We start from the raw sequence: 22,787 nt of genomic DNA, 5'->3' as shown, positions 1-22,787 counted from the left end.
ATACCAGCATTTGATGCAATGATCATTCTACTGTCAAAAACATTTAGAGTTAGGAACCAAAATAGTCTGTTATGCAATAATATGTTTCTGAATACATTCTTGATTTACATAATCCACTAATAAATCTGAATCAACCGTTGTTAGAGTCTCTCAATTTTTTTATGTCATTCATGAAATCTGCTCAAGGCGAATTACGTTGTTTTATATGAATCACTGAATCTGTCTCAAATAAAATTTCAAAAGGAGCAAACAATGCTACTATATGTGCCTTCTGTCTGTTTCTCTCCCTTAGTGGGCTACTATAGTAATCTGTTATGTCATTAATCTGTGCATGTTATATAATCCAAAATCATCAAACGTTCAGATGCGCAAATGATTAACACAGGGAGGGAGAGAGAGAGGGGGAGACATTGAACGTGTGAAAGAGAGCCGCTCTGCGAAAGGATTGCACGTTGGTGTGTACAACAAGAGGGAGGACACTGAAAGATGATTGGTGCACAGAAATAGCTCAGCCAATCAGAGTGATGACAGGAAAATAATGGGTTCAGACAGAGAGAAATATTTAGAGAGAGGGAACATTACTGACATATAGTGGAGGAAGGAGACCAAAGTGGAATCAAATTGAAAAGAACAGCCATGACTAGCAATGGCAATGGTTCAACTGACAGAGGGGAAAATTAACCGTTCTGGACTGGATCATTCGAGGATGCTTGAAGGTGCAGAATCAGCCTCTGGGTTATAATGCTGTGAAGGCCCCGCACACAGCCAAACCAAAGCCAGTGAGCTTTAGCACAGGGTGGAGGCTGTGAAAGGATTTAAACGAGTGAAAAAAAAAACCATGAGGACATCCAGGAAAGGAAGCGTGGACATGCCTGCTTTTGTACGGCAACTGGTGAAGGAGACTGAGAAAAGGGTCTCCTCCTTTTTCAAAGGGGGGCGAGGGGGAGGCACAGGCGAGCTGACCGGTGGCGAGGAGGGGGGAGAGGAGGAAGGGGTCATCCCCAGCCCATACCTGGATCGACCAGTTCTGGACAAGCACATGCAGGAGGGATGTGCCTCCTGGGGACTTACCTATGCCTTGGCCAGCATGCAAGGTTGGAGGGCCCACATGGAAGATTTCCATAACTGCTTCCCTCAGCTGGGTGGAGAACTGTCCCATTGGGGGTTCTTTGCTGTGTACGATGGGCACGCAGGCAGCACGGTGGCCCAGCACAGCTCTCTGAACCTGCTGGACCACATTCTGGGCACAGGTGAGCAACAAGCTGTTCAACACATAGCAGGACATAATATATTGCTTTGGCTTACACTGATTTAGCTACTGTACTTCGATACATTTATGTATTTGGCAGACACTTTTATCCAAAGTGACTTACAGAGCATCTAACGTATACATTTGATCAGTTTGTATTTTCCTGGCAATGGAACCCATGACCCTGGTGTTGCTGGTGCCATGCTCGACCAGTTGAGCCACAAGAATGCTTTATGTGTCCAATACCACAGATATTGACTGAATAGCTTTCACAGGGAAATAGAACTCATAATTATAGTAGATCATTACATCACTTGGAAGAAACATCTTGTTGATCTCTTTACATAAAGGGATTAATTTGTAGAGCCACATCATCCAAAGCCACAGCAACATTCCTACTTCAATAAGCTGTGATCTGACAAGTTAATTGTGTTATGACAAGTTAATTGTGTTATGACACATTTTTCCTATGGGAAAAGCAATTAGAAGTCGCATAATTGTTGGTCCTGGAACTCTTCACCAGTGAAACATTTGTAAAATGTTATTTTTCCTGTATGATGGGTGATAACTTTGTTACATCAAACATTTAACAATCACCTGCAGACTTTAACTATGTAAGACCTTCTGGTGACTTTTCAAACAGATCAAGGCAAAGTTCACCTAATAAATGAAAATTCTGTCATCATTGATCTCAACCTCACATTATTCTAACCCCGAATGAATTACTTTCTTCTGTTGAACATAAAAGGAGATGTTGCCAAGAATGTAAAGGCCAAAGTATACATCAGTTTTTTGCTTGCTGCTACGGATTTTGTCATCATTTTACAAATTTCGTTATCAACACAGTATGTGCTGACAGTCTGCATGCATCCCAGCATTTCTAGACACATGGACAGTTTGAGTCTGTGTCCGTATTCACTTACAGTCAAAACTGTACACTTTAAAAGACTAGATTGTTCGACCATGTGCAAGACATAATGGCATGCAGAAAATTTTAATATAAACTAGCCTTAAGTCTCAGTTACTTTTTTTTTGCATCTTTCTTCCATTAAATAAAAGTGAATGGTGACTGAGGCTAACATTCAGCCAAACATCTCCTTTTGTGTTCCATGGAAGTCATATGGAGTAAATAATTACAGAATTTTCATCTTTGGGTGATCTCTTCAAAAGCAGACTGGGTTTTATTGGTTATTTAGTTAAAAGAGCCCTATTCCTTCTCAAAGGCAAGATCCGAGCAGAGGAGGATGTGGAAAGGGTCACTGAGGGCATCAAGGAGGGCTTCTTTCTCATGGATAAGCACCTTCATGCCATGGCCTGCCGTGATGGTTGGGTGCGAGGAGGCACCACTGTAGTAGCCACAGCCATCACCCCACACCACATCTACTTTGTGAACTGCGGGGACTCGCGGGCCGTTTTGTGCCGTGCGGGTCGGGTGGCCTTCTCAACGGAGGACCACAAGCCCTTCAGACCTGGTGAGAGAGAGAGGATAGAGAGTGCAGGAGGATCGGTCACTTTACAACGTGTAAATGGCTCACTGGCTGTCTCCCGGGCATTGGGAGACTTCAGTTACAAGACAGCCGAGTGGCAGCCCATCACGGAACAGATGATATCGCCCGAGCCGGAAGTATCAGCCGTGGAGCGCTCGTCTACTGATGAGTTTTTGGTTCTGGCCTGTGACGGTGTGTGGGATACTGTCAGTAATGAAGAGCTCTGTGCCTTCATACACAGCCGACTGCGTGTCTGCACAGACCTGAGAGAGGTCTGCTCCCAGGTCATTGACCTTTGCCTCTATAAGGTTAGTATGAATGGGGAACTTTTACAGCCTGATCTCATGAACATTTTTGCAACTTTTTTGCAAAACTACCAGCTTAATTAAACGTTTCGCTGCTGTTTCCCAGTGACATATCCAGCAGTGGGTGCCAAAAGCAAGTGAAATGGTGTCGTAACCAGACAATATTAGATTAGAGGTTTTAATGAGTAAAACGTACCTCCCTTACCTAAAACTTTAACCTAAACCTAACTGATAGTGTTGTAAAAGCAAATGAGAGGTAATCAAAACAAACATGCTTACCCAAACCAACTTGTAAATTTAACAATAGTGTTCTAAAAGCAAATGTGACATGAAAAGCACATTTACAGAAGCAACCATGTCATTTCGCATCACTTCTATGATACTTTCATCTCACATGTCAGCTTGCGTGCTTGGCTGGGCTCAAACCTCTGTCATCAAAGTCCAAGACTCCATCAGGGGAGCAACCGTGAAAGCTAATCACTTTGGAATAAGTGTGTAAATGTAGGTGGGTCTGTAATACAAGTGTAAAAAGTGTTATTTTTCAAATGATGCTCTATTGTAAAAGTGTTTTGATAATCAAAACATAGCAGTGTGTGAGTAATAGTGTGAAAGATACATGTATATAAAGTCATCATCAGGCATTGTAGTCGTAATTTGTGTGAAAGTTATAAAACGCACAGTTGTTATAGTTCCTCTAGTGTTAATTTCTCCAGGAAACTGTGGCGGAAGATTGAACGCGGCACAAAAAAGTAAGTTTGCAAAAATGTAGTTGTAATAATGTTCATTTTATAAGACTAGGTTGGACTTTTAACAATTCAGCGTTGCATTAATACAGTGTTTGGCCTGTTGGAAATCACATGATATGTTTTGGATGCTAGTGACACTATCAGGTGTCTTAAAGGAATGTTCCGAGTTTAATACTACGCTTCGCATAATGTTGATTATCACAAAAAAAATTTTGTTTTGTCCCTTTTTTATTTTAAACAAAGAAGCAAAAATCACACTTTCATTAAGACACTTACACTAGAAATGAATGGGGTCAGTCCATAAACATAAAATAAACACTGTTTCAGAAGTATGGCCACAATAAGTAAACATTATATGTGTTAACATAATTTTAGTGTCATAAAATTAGGGAATCCAGCAGGGTGCTGTGGTAATACAGAGATAGAAGCTGATAAAAATCTGATCTCATTTTCAGACGTTGTGAGATATTAGCAGTAACTAAGCATGCCTGTTGTCTCTGACAGTTTGTTTAAAGGTCTGTTTAAAGTATCTCATAAGTCTGCCTGCTCAAATACAGCTTCATCAACGGTTTCATCTGTTCAAAACAGACATTGGCTATGGTATCCCAGTCTGACTTTAGCCAGGCCATTATATTACATAAGAGAAACACTAAATGGCCTTTAGGCTTTAGAGAAGGATGTTTGCTGAGCTGAAAATGCCAACATCTTTCTCTCCACAGTAAGCCACATCTCTGATTTGTCAGGATAGCACTATCGACCACCATCTCAAACTGAAGCTGTAGTCAGCTGCTAAGCTGCAAAAGGATAAACTACTTTTAGCCTTGGTGTGAGGGGATTACAGCATTTTGCCTAGCATTGTGCCATGTAGTGAAAGTCAGCCAACAGTATCCCTGAGAAATAAATGATAAGTCTGCAATTCCAATAAATGTAATCATCAAGGTAGTTGTCCTTTTAGAAGCCAGAAGATAGCATCACAGTACTACCTGTATCTACAGAAACATCAGAGGAACATTTATTTATTTATTTTCTAGTGTATTTTAGTATGTCTAATGGCTTCCAGCTAAATAGTGTTAAAGTGAAACTATAGGCTACCTCTCCATCCTTTCATTTTAAAAAGGTCTCTCAACAGCCTGACAGAATTTGGGCTGATATAAACTCTCTCTGAATTTTTTCATTTAAGTTTGAAATTTTAACCAAATTCCTGTTTAATATTTTCATTTTGTATTTGGGGCTGTACTGAAGGGGGCATTGTGAAGATTTTGTTCATTTTGTTTACATCATCACTTTGAATATTATTAAGGCAAATGCTATTTAAACCCTGGTGCAAATAAAGGTAGTTGCTATTTACACTCCTAATTAAATACTAACAGTACAGGGGCGTGCGTCACTGCAGCTTGTTTACTGTTTTTATTTAGAGTCCTACAGACACACTACACCAAACGCTACCTAAACCTAACCCTAACCTTCCTTTACAAAAATTAACTCATAGTAACCATAAAATTAAACACGTACTACTGTAGTAACATTGTTAATTGCATCAAATCTATGGTTTCTGCTAAAAAACATGGCTACTACAACATTACTATAGTAAAACTACCTTTATATTAATTTTTATGTATTATTATTATAAGTACTATTAAAGAAAATATTAAGAGAGGAGACAGGAAACAGAATGGGAAAATAGTGCAAAAACGCAGAATCTAGCCTGGGTCAAAAAGGAACAGTTTCACTGGCGTTACGGCCCACAGAACTGCAGCAACACTTACAAATGCAGTCTGTTGGAAATTTCTCTGATTCCAATAGACTATTGGGATGCAAATAGTCATGCTGTGTTGCAAGTGCTATTTAAACCTGGGGGAAAATAGTCACTCTGTATTATTAACAGCTTGTTTTTAAAGGGATTTAAATTCTGTAATTCTTCTGCAAAATAATTTACTCACCCTCATGTTGTTCCGAATCCATATGACTTTCTATCCTCTGTAAAACACAAAAGGAAATGTAAGGCAGTACTTTTAGTCTCAGTCACCATCCACTTTCATTGTAAGGAAGAAAAAAATGCAATGACTGAGGCAAAATTTATTTTTGTGTCCACAGAAGTAAAAAAAGTAAATTATGACAGGATTTTTATTTTTGGGTAGAATATGCTTTTAATACAAATGTCCTGTAAATAATGTAATACAAAATCTACATTGATTGCACACCAAACCAGCAATTAAAAACGGTTCGAGGAATGAAAAGGAACCACATTTTTGCAGAACGTAACCGAAAATGGGAACAAAGTCCCTTTCAATTGTTTTAAAGTGAAGACTATATTTTTAAATGCTGGAAACTGGTTAGCAACCAGTTAAGTTCGTTCCAATTACAATTTTTTTTTTTACGAAACCAATACCCAAAGGGTTTATATTATAGTACATTTTAGGAATTACATCACTTTCTGTTGCCTAAAAAATTAGGCTTTACTCTTTTCAGTAGAACATGTGCCACACACTTCTTTGCATAATTGCACGTTGTGGATGTAGCCTTCAGTAACATGCCGAAGAACTTTACGGCAATTATATAAAGTTACTACATATAAATGCATGATTAATCCAGATGAGAGGAAAAATAGAGGTAAACATTTCTTCTAAGTCTTCGCTGAATTATTGTTAGGTATGATGCATTAATACAGATTTGATGCTGTTAGGTTTTGACTAAAAGCAGATCAGTAATAAAAACAAATAATTAAAACAAAATAATTAAACAATTCATAGATGAAATAAAATAATTTGCATAAGTCCAAATGTGCCCATGCAGTATGTGCATACATGCAGGAGAGAGCAATTTAGGCTATTAATTGATTTTTGATGGCCAGATGTATTTTTGAAATATTTCAAATATTTCTGGGTACATAATTAATATTAAGAATACATTTATTGAAAAGATTGTTATTTTTTATAGGCTACTGTATTCTATTCTTGCTATTCTTTCTATGCTGATAATTCCCCCACTAAAAAGCAAAACAAATTACTTATATTTTCATTTATTTTGGTTGAGGTAAGTCCCTGAGCTTGTTTTCCAGACCAGGTCGATTGTTTCTCTTGTGAGATCACCCACCCTTAGCACAGAGTACTATCATTTAAAAAAAATAATGTTATTAATTTAATTATAACTAGTTACCAATTGGAAAGGAGGGTGCAGAACGCCGGAACCGAAACGAAAAAATACTGTTTATGCTCAGAATGAACCGAAATGAAAAATTTAGAATTTTTAGTCCTTGCACAAAACATTTCTTTTTGTGGGTGGTTCAACCTCTCTTCATGTCTTTTCTAACAGGGGAGTCTTGATAACATCAGCATCATTCTGGTCTGTTTCCCTGCTGCCCCCCAGCTATCACCAGAAGCACTGCATCAGGAGGCTGAGCTGGAGGATTTTCTGCAGTCCAAAGTAGCTGGTAAACCAACAGATGAAGTCTGAATTCTCTTGATATTGACATTTTATTACATATGGCCCAAGTTTATACTTGGTATGGCTGTTATGTCACAGATGTCAATCCTCTGTTCTGATTGGGTCGTATGCTAGATGCAAACAATTAAGTGCAACGAACCATAGTTCTTACTTAGGATAGCTTATTTAAAGAGGAGGATAAAACTTGTATGCCTATTTTATGGTATTTGCATCATATGCTGCGCATGCACGTTTTTGGCGCCAAGCTGCTAATTTTCCTGTAACTTTTAAACGATAAACAATTTTCCTACTGTGTGGGGTCGCCACTTGATATCTGAAGTCAAATATACATCCTAAAGCAAAAAACAGTTGAGAACCACTAATGTAATGTTTAGAAGTCTTAATTTTAAAGTTACCTGCATGTGGAATTAAACCAGTGTCATACCTCTTTCTGTTTAAGATATATTTGAAGAGCTGAGCGCGAGAGGTGATGAGCCTGATCTGTTGTCAGTTCTGACAGTTCTTGCTTCTAAGGTGATTCCTGGACTACCACCAGGGGGCGGCCTTCAGAGCAAGTGAGTTCATGTTGACTTAAAGCAAAACTATTGCTTGGTATTTATCGGTCAGCAAACAAACAGTTCTTTTTCAATCTTGTTCTGTCATACACGTCTTAATAGATATTTACTTTATTCTATTTATAAAAATGATTTGACTATTCAGTCCCCCTGTAACAACAAATGTATTCAACAAATATTTCAGTAAACGCAAAGATTTCTCAGAGGAAAATTATTTTGGAATGTTCAAATCTGTTTCATTGATGGGAAAAAAGCTTGGTTAAATCCTTTTAGATGTTGTATTTCAAACAAAGCTAAAGATGTGCACTTAAAATCCTACATAAAACGTCCCTCTGTAAGGCTGCTTTATCTTGAAATATATGGACATTGATAGCAAATTTGCATTTTGTGGCGTAAATGAGGAAGAATTAGTCTTTATTAGAATTATAATTAGTTATAGAAATATTATAACTTTGATGTATCCACAAAATGTTGGTTTGAACACGGCTCATACTTCATGAAAAATGTGTCTACAGTTTATTTTTTAAATATGTCATTTATATTTATGCGAATAAGAACAAGATATTTTGCGTGGCAAATATTACATCCATAAATACAAATGTGCAAATTGCCAACCAAAGTTTAATTACATTTTTGTTAGAAATTGAGCTTTTTTCAAAATCTTTCAAATTAATTGTCAACAAGAAGAATTACACTTTCTTTGCACTGTAAAAAACTTTATACCTTACTGCATTTTATATTTGCCCATTAATGTACACCATTAATCGCAATGCCCCCGGACCGTAATATGAAAGATTCCTGAGAAAGGCAAGCTTGTAGTACCACCTGTTTACTCCAGAGGGCAGTAAGTGAAACTTCAGCTGCGTGGCAATGCGCAGTTTATATAGTGAAGAAAACAACCATCCAGCAGCAGCACAACACATGCGTTACATTCTTGCATTCAAAACCCTTGATGGAGCGCAAATCCGAACAAAGGGATCTCATTATGTGTTCTAAGTATTAAACTGTATTTAACTTGATACACAGTGACCTAAAAATGTTATGTTTATGATGCAACGCAAAAATACAAGATTGACGGGTCCTTAAACAAGCCCTCATAATAAATCTCCAACTGATTGACAAATTCACTTGTGAAATGGATTGCTGTGAACTGTATACCAATGATTGACTTAATAATATGTTAGTAAACAATACATTGTATTCTAAAGCCGCTTTTTGAATGGTCTTATCAATGATTAACTCTTCTGCCACAAGAATGTAATACATTTTAATTATCTGAATATTTTTATATATATATCATTTTTTTATATTTAAAGGTTACTATGTATCATCATTTCATCATTATATATTGAATTATTGTTATATGAGGGGCTTTCTCAGCAAATATTTGTATATGTGATTAATCGTTATTAATTGTATTACATGTTATTAATTGTATTACAAATTTTAATCGATTGACAGCCCTAATATATATATACAGTGGGTATGGAAAGTATTCAGACCCCCTTAAATTTGTCACTCTTTGTTATATTGCAGCCATTTGCTAAAATCATTTAAAGAGTAACTAAACACCTGCTCAGAGTCTGACTCCACCCACTAGAAATATTTGAAAATGCTGGAAAAGTGGGCAGACCCCGGCGGGGATAGAGGGACTGAACCGAGTGCGGAGACTCGTAGTGACGGATTAATTGACAGCTGCTGTCAGACTCTATGTTATTATTATTCCTCACACGGTCGCAAGACGACATGTACATGAATCTGGCGTGGTGAGCTGGAACCTGCTTACGTCAGCTGTCACCGCTTACGTCACGAAGTACCGCAACAGCCAATAGGAAAATTGAACTGCAGTAGCCACCGTTCAACCTGAAGAGGGCAGCACTCAGACGTTTTTACACCATATATTGTAGAATTAAAACACTTTATACACAAACGTCAAAAAAATTACTTGAATCAATGACCAGTACTAATAAAGCCCCATGCTTACAGATCATTAACTAAAAAAAGTTGGTTTAGGGTTTAGTTACCCTTTAAGTTCATTTTTTTTCCTCATTATTGTACACACAGCACCCCATATTGACAGAAAAACACAGAATTGTTGACATTTTTGCACATTTATTAGAAAAGAAAAACTGAAATATCACATGGTCCTAAGTATTCAGACCCTTTGTTCAGTATTTAGTAGAAGCACCCTTTTGATCTAATACAGCCATGAGTCTTTTTGGGAAAGCTGCAACAAGTTTTTCACATCTGGATTTGGGTATCCTCTGCCATTCCTCCTTGCAGATCCTCTCCAGTTCTGTCAGGTTGGATGGTAAACGTTGGTGGACAGCCATTTTCAGGTCTCTCCAGAGATGCTCAATTGGGTTTAAGTCAGGGCTCTGGCTGGGCCATTCAAGAACAGTCACGGAGTTGTTGTGAAGCCACTCCTTCGTTATTTTAGCAGTGTGCTTAGGGTCATTGTCTTGTTGGAAGGTGAACCTTCGGCCCAGTCTGAGGTCCAGAGCACTCTGGAGAAGGTTTTCGTCCAGGATATCCCTGTACTTGGCCGCATTCATCTTTCCCTCAATTGCAACAAGTCGTCCTGTCCCTGCAGCTGAAAAACACCCCCACAGCATGATGCTGCCACCACCATGCTTCACTGTTGAGACTGTATTGGACAGGTGATGAGCAGTGCCTGTTTTCTCCACACATACCGCTTAGAATTAAGGCCAAAAAGTTCTATCTTGGTCTCATCAGACCAGAGAGTCTTATTTATCACCATCTTGGAGTCCTTCAGGTGTTTTTTAGCAAACTCCATGCGGGCTTTCATGTGTCTTGCACTGAGGAGAGGCTTCCGTAGGGCCACTCTGCCATAAAGCCCAGACTGGTGGATGGCTGCAGTGATGGTTGACTTACTACAACTTTCTCCCATCTCCCGACTGCATCTCTGGGGCTCAGCCACAGTGATCTTTGGGTTCTTCTTTACCTCTCTCACCAAGGCTCTTCTCCCCCGATAGCTTAGTTTGGCTGGACGGCCAGCTCTAGGAAGGGTTCTGGTCGTCCCAAACGTCTTCCATTTAAGGATTATGGAGGCCACTGTGCTCTTATGAACCTTAAGGGCAGCAGACATTTTTTTGTAACCTTGGCCAGATCTGTGCCTTGCCACAATTCTGTCTCTGAGCTCTCAGTTCCTTTGACCTCATGATTCTCATTTCCTCTGACATGCACTGTGAGCTGTAAGGTCTTATATAGACAGGTGTGTGGCTTTCCTAATCAAGTCCAATCAGTATAATCAAACACAGCTGGACTCAATTGAAGGTGTAGAACCATCTCAAGGATGATCAGAAGAAATGGACAGCACCTGAGTTAAATATATGAGTGTCACAGCAAAGGGTCTGAATACTTAGGACCATGTGATATTTCAGTTTTTCTTTTTAATAAATGTGCAAAAATGTCAACAATTCTGTGTTTTTCTGTCAATATGGGGTGCTGTGTGTACAATAATGAGGAAAAAAAATGAACTTAAATGATTTTAGCAAATGGCTGCAATATAACAAAGAGTGAAAAATTTAAGGGGGTCTGAATACTTTCCGTACCCACTGTATATATATATCGCGTTATTTTTAGTCAAATTAATCGCACTAAATTAACACATTAAATCGACAGCCCTAATATATATATATAATATATATATATATATATATATTTATTTAATATATATTTAATTTTTAATAATTATTATATTATTATTATTATACTTTTTATCCTCATTTTAATTTGAAGATTGTAATTTTGTCATTTATATACTGATATGCATCTCAAAATATATGAACATACAATTTGTCACAGTAAACTGACTTTCAGTTCAGATCCATCCAAACATTGATGTTCAGCACTTTTGACATTGGCAAATATGAATAAAGGGATCATTCATCCAAAAATGAAAATTCTCTCCGCAGAACACAAACAAAGATTTTTAGAAGAATAGTTCAGCTCTGTAGGTCCATACAATGCAAGTGAATGCACTATGAGACATATGTTTTTTTAAATAAATAAATACTCTTGGAGATTTATAAACTAAACTGGTGCCAAACTTTTTTATCTGTATTTATCTTACCAAAAACTTTTTATTGTATATGTTAACATGTAAAAACAGAACGGTTAATAATATGTTTATTTACATTAAAATAGTATTTGATTATGTTAAAAGAGGTATTTTAATAACATTTCCCACGTCTGGCCATACATTCCTTCTTAAGATCTGGCTGAAGAACAAATATGACCTTACATCCTCAAGTAACAAATAGGTTTTGATTAGCTTAACTCTGAAAATAAAAACATACAAAGAAGGTTTATTGTTTATGAAAACTGAGAAAGAATATTTAGATCTGCTAAAGTCTGTATCTTTGTCAATATCAATACACATAAGAGAAAAATGGCAATCTAATGTAGAACTGTCTTTTTACACAAAATAAATGTAGCCTAAAAATGAAAAAGAGCATTATATCTGTTTTTCCTTTTTAAAATGTTTATTATCCTCCCATTCAATGAGGGCTAAATTTGGCTTATCCTGCTAATCCTTTGGCTTTAAAGCACATTTCCCTATATATTTTCTTTGAAGGTTCAGATTTCATCAGTTTTGCCTCTTGTGAAAAAAAGTTTGTGCATATGAGCACATATAGAAAAACTACCAGTACTCTGTAGAGGAAATGATAGAAGTGCAGGTACTGCATACCGCCCACTTCAAGCACTGCTTCAGAAGACATATATTAAACCATTTAAAGTCAGATGAATTACTTTTATGTTGTCTTTATTTGATTTTTGGAGCTATAAAGTTCTGGTCACCATTCACTTGCATTGAAAGTACCTTCAAAGCTGAAAAAGTCTTCTAAAAATCTTAATTTATGTTCAGTAGAAGAAAGTCATACACATGGGATGGCATTTTGGGTGAACCTTTTAATTATGGTCTAGCCATACTGTGGGGCTCAAAAGCCTGTGTTCACAATTAAAAACTGTTAAGATAATAATATAATTTGTTATTTAAAAAAAACTATTAAATTAGAAAAATGCTAAATAGAAGAATTTTAAAAGATGATCCCTCTTGAATCCCCCTGTATTTATCTGTATGTATTTGAGATTAAATACAGGGGGGAAAATACATATGGTATTTTGTTACACACTGGAAGAGCATGAGATTATCAGATCAAAGCTGCATAGATGACACATCCACCCTGGTTCTGCTTAGCAATGCCCAGGTACCCCGTGTACACAGCAGCTGTTCTCAGATTCAAGGTTTAGGCACCTTCACTAAAGCAGCAATCAAATGCTGACAAAAGATGATATGTTGTTGTGATGACTGTTGAGAGAACAGAGGATTTGTGTATTTTTACCCCACCATTTTAACACCACAAGTTATCATTTATTACCTATTATTTGCAGGCGGAACTGTATCATTTCTGCCTACTATCAGCACAAAGAGGCACGGCGATTGAGATTAGCCCAGGTAAGCTTGATGCAGAACTTTTAATGCAATGTAAAAATTGCCTTTACTTTTTTAAGTAACATTTCAGTGTCAATCGCCAAATAGCGCTTTTGTTTCCCATAAAAAATATCTAGACTTACTTTTTTATTATACAATTTTTATTTCATTTTCTTGAGAGAGCCTATCTTGAATTAAATGAATTTTTCCTGCTCTATTTATTTATTCTTGTTTAAAGCATAAATCTAACAACATTTAGACAATTTGCCAATGGGTTAAGAAAAATAAACTTAAAATATAGTCCCTGAAATGTTATTGTCTTACAGAGTTTTACTTTTCAAGTAAGTGTATTTTGTTTTAAGGATGTTTAGATTATATTAAATGGAAAACAAGACAACAATACTTATTAAGAAAATTAATTTAGTCAATTTGCAAGAGCACTTGGCAGAAGAACAGTGCTGTAAAGAATATATGAATGCTTTGTATCTTTTCAGGAGCTTGGTTCTATGGATGCCAACTAGAGTCCATCTCTTAAAGATCCTTCATGGAGATGAGTCTAAAGTGACCCTATATATTAGATTGTGGAAGAAATAAAAATGATCACCTTTATTTTAACTCATAAATTGAAAAAATCCAAATTTTAAGCAAACATGAAGACATTTTACGTTAGTCTTTTTTATTATTCCTGAATAATGAAACTTACAGTACAACAAGCAATGCTATACCACTATCCAGGACAATAATGACTGTATATAACTATTAGACTTTGACTCTTTAGATTGTGATATGTTCCGTATTTACCTTATCAAATGTATTTGCCAATACTCAGGTAATGTGTTTAACTAATGAAAACACACATTTGAGAATCTTTTCAGTCTTTGCATAAAACAGGATATATGGGTTTACATTTTTAAATCGATATCAAAAGCAATTTAGTTATTTCAAGCATGTTAGCTATGTATTAAGATTTCAAGAGTCAAATAGACTGCAAAATAAATCTCTAAGATGCCAATTCTATTAAATACAAGCACTTTTCCTTTTTGAACTATACAGGCTCATAATATGGTGACAGATTGCAACTTTTCCGGTTCTTGAATTGTTGTTTACTGTAATATGCTCTACTCTGTTTGCATGATCTGTAGTGTGTTGCCTTACTTTTTGAGATTATGCCAATCTATTAACAGAATTAATATTAAGATATTTCCTAATTACTATCAAATTAACTGATGCATTGCTGTATCACATTGTGTAATGATGTTTGTGCAAATTATACAGATCTTGTAGTGGCAATATTTGTGCTAACATATGGTTAAAGTTTGAGTAATAAAGATAATAATAACCCAATCAGGTCATTCATGAGGATTCTCTTTATTTCATGCCTGTCCTTCTATATACAGAGTCTTATGGTAATTTTAGTCCTACATTTTGTGTTGATCTCACCAACCATCAGTTAGCAGAGGGCAGTAGAGAGTCAGTCTTCATTGAATGCCCACTAACTAACCTCTGCAAACCCAATTTTAATGTTACATTCACATCTGCAAGCACAATGTTAATGTATCACTTAGACCAAATCTGCAACAGAATAAAAAAGCTCTCAGTGTTGCATCAAATGACAAGAGGCAGCTGTCACACACAGATGTTGCAGGCATGGATTGCAATGCACAGGTTTTGCATCATACCCGAACAAGAATAATTACATGCCATTCTAAGAGAATTACATTTAACACAAAAATATCAATACCAAAATAAATATTTAACAAAGTAAAATAAGTGTTTACAATATACAGTATCTACTGAATCTATAAAATCCATCAACAAATAATTTGCTTTATTATTTAGATTAATTGGTTTACTAACTTTCTCGATTCGTTTAACTATAATTGTTGTAAATATATTTGTATTCATTTGAGATCATTTGTTTCTTAGGACAATCAATACTGACAGCAGTGTAATAGAAACGATTAAACAACGAATAATTCTGACCATCTCTCTTTGATTTATCCCCTGGGACTATCTCTTTGTAAGTGCTCTGGCTACATCTGCCTAGCTCTCGAAAATCAGTCTGTTTTTGCAAAGAGCCCTTAAAGGATCTCTCCAGTGGCATAGTGTGATTGCTCACTACACCAGCCAATCACTTCAGCATCAAAGTGACTCTGAGAAGCGATGTTACCATTAAAATCCCATGGTTTGTTTATAATGATGTAAAACATTGAGAGCTGTCTGCCTCTTAAGAAGGAAACCATTCATAGATGCTCAACATTATCCTAATATAACATTCACTGTCCTTGATATACAGAAGTAAATTGACTGTTTTAATTTTATCTAATTTACTCTGTACTGTACATTACAATAGTAAGTGTACATCTTCCATTGTGTGCACAATAAAACAACAATAAATAAAACCTTCTGAAGAAACTAAAGGGTATTTCATTTTCCAACATTTTCTCATTGAGTAATACTGAATGTCAGACCATTTGGGTCTTAAAAATGTATACGTAAATAACGTGCAGTATCCAATGTCACCATTGTATAAATGGGCTACCTGTCAACACTTGTCTCCTGAAGGCGGTTATTCATGATAGCAAAAGCGCCCACTCCACCGGAGAAACCGTTCTGGCGAACATGGCTCTGTCTTGGATTACCATGAGCAGTCTCAGAGAGCTGCTTTTGTAGAATAGCCAGAGAAACCTTGTTGGCCATAAAGTCATTGACTGAGATCATTTCTCCAGACAGTCTGCGCCCTGTCAGATAACCTCCATCTGGTCCTAAGCCAGGATCAGTCTCACTATCACAAACTGTTTCCACTGATGCATTAGTGAAGCGCTTTCCCGCTGCCTCGTTAGGCATGGCAGGGTGCACAGCATTGCGTTTTTTATCCCTCTGCCGGGAATTTCCAGGTGGAGGGTGGTGATTGTGGCGCTGGCTTGGTATTCGAGGGAAACAGCAACAGCAGGCCTCACCTCGCCTCCTGTACGGCCGGCCATGGCACGGACACTTAGCCCTGTTGCAGTCCAGTTTGGCAAGGATCCAGTTAAGGGTTTGCTTGATGATGATAGAGATTACATTGAAAAGGGAATAGATACAACACACACCCATGAGGATGAAGAGGCAGTTACCAAGACGGTAGGCCTCCTGAGCTTCATAGCTCTCCCTTTGGCTGCTCACCAGATCTCCGAACCCAATGGTACTGAAGGCGACAAAGCAGAAGTAGAAGGACTCGAAGTAGTCCCAGTCCTCCATGGCAGAGTAGAGGGCTGAAGCACAGCAAGCAATCAGCAAGGCGGCTATGCCCAGAATGAGCATAACGTAGTAAACCGATGGCTTCCAACCCTCCAAGCTGTCATCCTCACTCCTGGACTCCACTCCTCCCACGCCCGATCGACGCAGTTGGAGCTCGTGACACCAGCGCATGATGTAGGCCAACATTGTGATGATGCGCTCCAGGAACAAGTTGAAGAAGAGGATTGTTGCTGCACAACCAAGAAGTCCATAGAATATCAAAAAGATCTTACCTGCAATGGTGACTGGAGTGGTCATGCCAAAGCCTGGAGGGAAATAAGAAATAGACACTATTTTATTGATGTGTTGCATTTAAATGATGTATCATAATTCAAGATTGGCTTTTGGAATAGTTCACCCAAAAATGTGTCTTCAATCATCATTTACTTAGCCTCATGTCACTTCAAAGTGCTAAGATTTTCTCACTGTTGTGGAACACAGAAAGAAATTAAAGCCTCATTCACACCACCAGCGACATTGTCGTTTGATGTTGCTAGTCCTTGTACTGTATGTCGCTAATGGGCATTCATACTTCTGTCGCTCTAACATTATTGGTGGACTGCACAACTGGCCATAGCCTTTTAAATTCTGATCACAGATAATAAATGATACCAGTAAAACTGAGATATAATTCTTATTTGACAAGGAAGCAGTTCTCTTGCCTCTAAAAAAAAAAAAAAAAAAGGAGTACGGTAGTGTTTTCATATAAACTGCAGCAGTGCTCAATGCATCATATCATTAACAAGATGAACGATCTATCAATGCATGAATTAAACTCACTCAGAATGCAGACAATTTCTTACATGTTTTCCATGCTTTTTTTATTATAAAAATGTATGTGGTTACAGACAAGCAATATGAAACAGTGAAATCACTCAGAACTTAACTTCTTGTTTGTGTTGCCTGCGCTCGGCTCCAGTGACTTTCCTCCCATTGGTAGTCCCTCCCGAACAAGACCGTGGAAAGAAATTCTAGGCCCCCTGACTATCTTGGTCTGGGCCCCTTTCATATATGAAATTATCATTTAAAATTTGTTGTGGGCCTTCTTGGACCTGCGGGCCCCTAGAATTGTTACCACCTTTTACCCCATTAGATATGGTCCTTTTTCCGAATGTCGCTCGTCATTTGCATAAAGTTAAACTTTTCACAACTTTGTCGAGTCCCTTACAATGCCCACATCAACACGGTCGCTGATGCTCGTGTTGCTGGAATTCACTCTGCTCTCATCAATAATGTATGAGACTGTGCCTTGTTGTCGCTGCATTTCACTGGGGCTTAAGAAAGATGTTTTGCAGAACATTGAATAAAGTAGACAGCAGCTGGGTTTCCATCAACATAGTTTTAAGTGAGTATTGGGATATTGCAATAAAAATTCCTGAATGGAATCACCAAGATGCGAATAAAATGTATATACTTGCCTGAGGTGCATAAATGTTTTATTTAATAAGAAGACTTGTGCAAAACACTATAATGGAAACACATTAGGTGTGTTCGACTTCAACTGTGCCTTGCCTTACCAATCAGCAAGATTTGTCGATTGCAGTCAGGGAGGTGTTGAAAAATTAGCCGTCAAACAGGACATTTTGCACTTCCCGTTGTGTGCTGAACCACTCTCAGTTACATCCTATCGCACAATGTTTGCTTTCTTTATTGCAGACAAAGTGGATTTGATAGAAATTCAGATATACAGATGCTTCATTTTTACATTCAGTACAATAACCAGAAACACTATTCATTTGAATAAGTTATACATGCTGCTAAATTCTGTGCCTTCGTGTACAAATAGAAATAAACCTATATTATTTTAATACCAATAAAGTAGGCAGACTTTTTGAATAATTTTTAATTGTTTTATGCATAAACATGATACACACTAACTGAGTACTTTATTAGGAATACCTGTACATCTGCTTATTCATGCGATTATCTAATCAGCCAATCGTGTGGCAGCAGAGAAATGCATAAAATCATACAGATACGGGTCAGGCATTCAGTTAATGTTCACATCAACCATCAGAATGGGGGAAAATGTGAGCTCAGTGATTTTGACCATGGCATGATTGTTTGTGCCAGACAGGCTGGTTTGAGTATTTCTGTAACTGCTGATCTCCTGGGATTTTCACACAACAGTCTCAGAGTTTACGGACAGAAACGCCTTGTTGATGAGAGAGGTCAGCAGAGAATGGCCAGACTGGTTCGAGCTGAGTGAAAGGCTACAGTAACTCAAATAACCACTCTGTACAATTGTAGTGAGCAGAATAATATCTCAGAATGCACAACCCTTCGAACCTTGAGGTGGATGGCTAAAACAGCAGAAGACCATGTCTGGCACTTTATTAGGTCCATAGTGTTCCTAGTAAAGTACTCAGTGAGTGTATAAGATTATGATTGCATGAAAACAGAATTACTGTACTGTTATGCAAGTAGTACTGTTATACAAACACGGATGGCATACTTCCATACAACTCTTTTAAACTAATATTGCAGAAGTAGTAAGAGTAGTATGCCATTCCTAACAAATCCCATGAAGCACACATCATCGTTGTAATCTGAGAATCTGGCCAGTTATGGATAAGATGTAACTTCACCGGCTGACCCATCCAGCAGGTCTTGTCTCGCAGTTTTTTGATGGCATACGTCACAGTGACACGATGGTGGCATCGACTAAAGCGGGACTAAATTTCTAACCAACGTGCACTGCTTCAAGCACAGAACGGTCTGTGCAGCGCTGCATGAAGTCGAACACACCTATTTACTGAACAAATTCCAAGATATGCCTGAAAACCAGTAGACCTATATCACTGCATAGCATCGCAAATGCTCTGGTCATTCTGAAATGCCGGAGCCAAAGCATCAAAACTATGGCAACATTTAATTCCCAGAACTGTCTGATTTTTGTTCCCAGATATACAGTAAGGCAGCTGCTGGCAATCGCAAGCAAACATGAGGTTTGTGAGAATGTTTTGTCTGAGCATTATAAACTGCAAGTAATTTATAAAATTTAACAAGAAAGCCAAGTGGCTTCCCCGGTTGCTAAATTCTTGTATTTTGTGCCAATTTTCCCATAAATGACCATTTTATTCTCTTGAACACATGGGATAGAAACACTACTATGACATTCTGCAAAATATCTCCTTTTGTGCTCCACAGAAGAAAAAGAAAATCATACAGGTTTGGAACAACACAAGGGTAAGTAAAGGATGGAAGAATATTCCTGAGTGCTGAGTGACTCCAGCCAGGTCTCCTAAGCAACAAAATTGGCTCAGTTTCTAGGGAGGGTAGAGTCACATGGTGTAACCTCCTCGTGGTCACTTTAATGTGGTTCGCTCTCAGTGGGGCGCATGGTGAGTTGTGCGTGGATGCCGCGGAGAATAGCATGGGCCTCCACACGCGCTATGTCTCCACGGTAACGCACTCAACATGCCACGTGATAAGATGAGTGGACTGACAGTCTCTGATGCGGAGGCAACTGAGATTCATCCTCCACCACCCGGATTGAGGCGAGTCACTACGCCACCACGAGGACTAAGAGAGCACTGGGAATTGGGCATTCCAAATTGGGGAGAAAAGGGGAGAAAATAAAAAAATGTATAAAAGAAAGTTTTTATATGATTTGGTCAATGGGATTGTTATAATATAAAAGCACAAAAACATCTGGGAAATTAAATCATGGCAACAGTTTTTGCATAATGATTGCTGTAGGTTGATGTTCACTGGTTTACAGATCTGAAAGTCTGAAAATTGAAAGAATGTAAACATCACAGGACTCACCAATAGTGGAGACCACTGTACCAACAAAGTAAAATGCCCCTGAGAAATCCCAGCGGGGCCGAAGTTTGTCTACACGTATCCCAGCCACAAAAGCCTCCTCATACTGCCTTAGCAAGACCTGTAGTGAGTTCAGGTTTATACTGTTTTGCTGGGTGAAGTTGGCCAGCTGTTCCTCCCAGTGTTTGTGGGCCAGAAGCTCAGAGGGTTGCTCCAGAGCAGAGAACACTACCGCCCCACACAGCAGGTAGAGGAGTATAAGGGCTGCCAACAAGCCAAAACGGGCATTGTCCTCATTCAGGGGCAGTGGGAGGCAACACCTTCTGCTGACATCTCTTCCACGTGGCATGACTTGATCACCAGCAGGAAATGACAAGAACAGGCAAACAAGCACGGCCACAAAATGCACTTTCATGGAGACAAGAAAAAAAACACACATACAGTACACACCAACACACACTCACAACACTACACCACAATGGGCTCTAGCACAGGTATAGAGTCACATGAAAACTGCAGCTTTTGTTTGCATCTACAGTTCAAAAACTAACTGAATATTTTTCCTGAATATATGAGTTGCCTCTGTCCATTAACATTCTGTTGGATTTAGACCCGTATTACTTTCATCAGAGGTGTTGGGACAGAGATGATCGTAAAAAGCAAGGTTATCAGGTAAAATGACACAAGGCCCAGGAAATAAGACCTCAAGATACACCTTTTGGGGAAGCAGGTAACTGTAGGCAGGCAAGTGCAAGATGGCAATCTTTCCCCATGAATGTGTCCAAGTGTGGCAGGTACCGCACCAGGCGTCAGTATTAGTGGTGTGTTCTTGATGTAGAATCATCCTTACATCAGGCTGTCTGCAAACAAAATATTGGTACTTAAGTAATGGGATAAGAAGTAAAATTATTTTATTTGAGATTCAATTGCCCCGCGACCCGACTTCGGATAAGCGGTTGAAGATGGATGGATGGATGGAGATTCAATTGCAAGTATATCATTCATATTACATAATGAGAACACAAAATACAAATTACATTAGCTCAGAATTGAAAACAATGATCAAAGCTATAATTATGTTCTGTTTTGCAGTATATGACTTAAAATATTTTACAGATCTTTTTTCCATGAAAATTATTTATATTTAAAAAAATAAAAATAATTCTTAATGACCAACGACGTAATACATTTTAAGAGGTTCCGTGACTTGATCGCCCATTATTACATGATTGGCTGGCAATAAATAGAAAATGTAAGTCACATGTACAATAAGGAAGTGATCATACATGCCTATATTATATTAAAGAAACTTTAAAGTGGTGAATTTAAATGTTGCTTACCTGATTTAAACCTAATATGTGACGAAGAGCACCGCTGATGTCACCATAGTCCTCAGTACAATATCACATTGATTAATAGCGAGTTATAAGTAAAAGTTGTGGAAATGTCTAATTCAAGTTAGAAGACGTAGTTTATTCGTGGCAAGTGTGAATCTTTGGCAGCGCGTGATTGAACGATGCAGCAAAAGAGTAGTGTCAAAGCAGTGAGAGTGAGAGAGAGAGAGAGAGAGAGAGAGAGAGAGAGAGAGAGAGAGAGAGAGAGAGAGAGAGAGAGAGAGAGAGAGAGAGAGAGAGAGAGAGAGAGATTGATTACGTGATTACGGTCTTTTCCTAAGAATTCAAGAAGGCATCAAGCCCCCAACCCTGTAATCTTCACAGGAGTGACTGACATTTATCCTTGGAAGGTGGACTTAATTTACATGTATTTACATTGATGTTCTGAACATTATCTAAATAGAAAGCAACAGTTGCTGAGACAAACTTAGAGCAAAGTCTTTTTCCACTCTTAATATTTCCTTTAATAGGCCTACTATATCTATAGTAGTCTATTCTATATAATAATAAATCAAATGAATATAGAGGTTTGTTTCCCGCAGTGATTTTGTCACGGTGACAGTCGGGGAGTTGAGAGAAAGGTAAAACGAATCACGGTTTTATTCAAATTAATATTGCAATAACTATGTTTTTTTATTTTGTATGTTGTTTATTTGCTTAGCATAAAACAGTATAACGCGGCAGTCCCATAGACATTCTATGGGCGGTACATTTGTGATTGAGTTTAGATGCCGGTTTTTTTTTTTTTTTTATGTATGTCTATGGGGGAGACTTCAGCTTCAGTGTGCTAAATAAAATGCTTTTGTGAATAAACAGCTCATCACTTAATTAATTGACCACCTGTATGGAATGATATTCCGGACATTATTCAAAAGGAATTGCAAATTGTATTTGCAATTGCGTTTTCAATTTCCATACACCTGTCCGTTAATGTTCAACATGTTATACACTAATCAATCCTTTTAGAATGAACTGTGTGTATAGTTTACTAGGATAAACTCACTTATTCAATTTAATAGAAGAAATTGGAACACCCAATATAGCGGATGTAGAAAAGCTGTAAGGGTTTGTGATCTGATTTAAAAAGGGGGAAAAAATAAAGC

General features: G+C 37.8%; 2 protein-coding genes across 2 annotated transcripts; one reads left to right on the top strand and one right to left on the bottom strand.

Moving 5' to 3' along the window:
- The first annotated feature begins 571 nt into the window (after positions 1–571).
- Positions 572–14,581, top strand: LOC127627884 (protein phosphatase 1A-like). The gene is made up of 6 exons (XM_052104482.1): positions 572–1,250; positions 2,473–3,044; positions 7,100–7,217; positions 7,671–7,785; positions 13,204–13,267; positions 13,738–14,581. The coding sequence occupies exons 1-6, from the start codon at positions 839–841 to the stop codon at positions 13,762–13,764; spliced, it is 1,308 nt and encodes a 435-aa protein (XP_051960442.1). The 5' UTR covers positions 572–838; the 3' UTR covers positions 13,765–14,581.
- A 1,200-nt stretch (positions 14,582–15,781) lies between these two features.
- kcnk12l (potassium channel, subfamily K, member 12 like) lies at positions 15,782–20,639 on the bottom strand. Its single transcript, XM_052103706.1, has 2 exons — positions 20,294–20,639; positions 15,782–16,788 (listed from the first exon to the last, which is right to left on the bottom strand). Exons 1-2 carry the CDS (start codon positions 20,637–20,639, stop codon positions 15,782–15,784), a joined length of 1,353 nt encoding a protein of 450 aa, XP_051959666.1.
- Between the last annotated feature and the right edge of the window lie 2,148 nt (positions 20,640–22,787).

The sequence above is a fragment of the Xyrauchen texanus genome, chromosome 34 (genome assembly GCF_025860055.1).
Source record: "Xyrauchen texanus isolate HMW12.3.18 chromosome 34, RBS_HiC_50CHRs, whole genome shotgun sequence".
Classification (NCBI taxonomy): Eukaryota; Metazoa; Chordata; class Actinopteri; order Cypriniformes; family Catostomidae; genus Xyrauchen; species Xyrauchen texanus.
The sequence above is the reverse complement of the archived record's forward strand: the minus strand, read 5'-3'. Positions and strand labels throughout refer to the sequence as shown.

Bases quoted from the DNA above. Each gene is read 5' to 3' on its own strand.
- kcnk12l (XM_052103706.1), bottom strand. From the start codon at position 20,639: ATGCCACGTGGAAGAGATGTCAGCAGAAGGTGTTGCCTCCCACTGCCC. The intron at 16,789-20,293 runs GTGAGTCCTGTG...ATTTCCCTCCAG, and splicing joins TACAGTGGTCTCCACTATTG to GCTTTGGCATGACCACTCCA.
- LOC127627884 (XM_052104482.1), top strand. From the start codon at position 839: ATGAGGACATCCAGGAAAGGAAGCGTGGACATGCCTGCTTTTGTACGG. The intron at 1,251-2,472 runs GTGAGCAACAAG...TCCTTCTCAAAG, and splicing joins GGACCACATTCTGGGCACAG to GCAAGATCCGAGCAGAGGAG. The intron at 3,045-7,099 runs GTTAGTATGAAT...CTTTTCTAACAG, and splicing joins TTGACCTTTGCCTCTATAAG to GGGAGTCTTGATAACATCAG.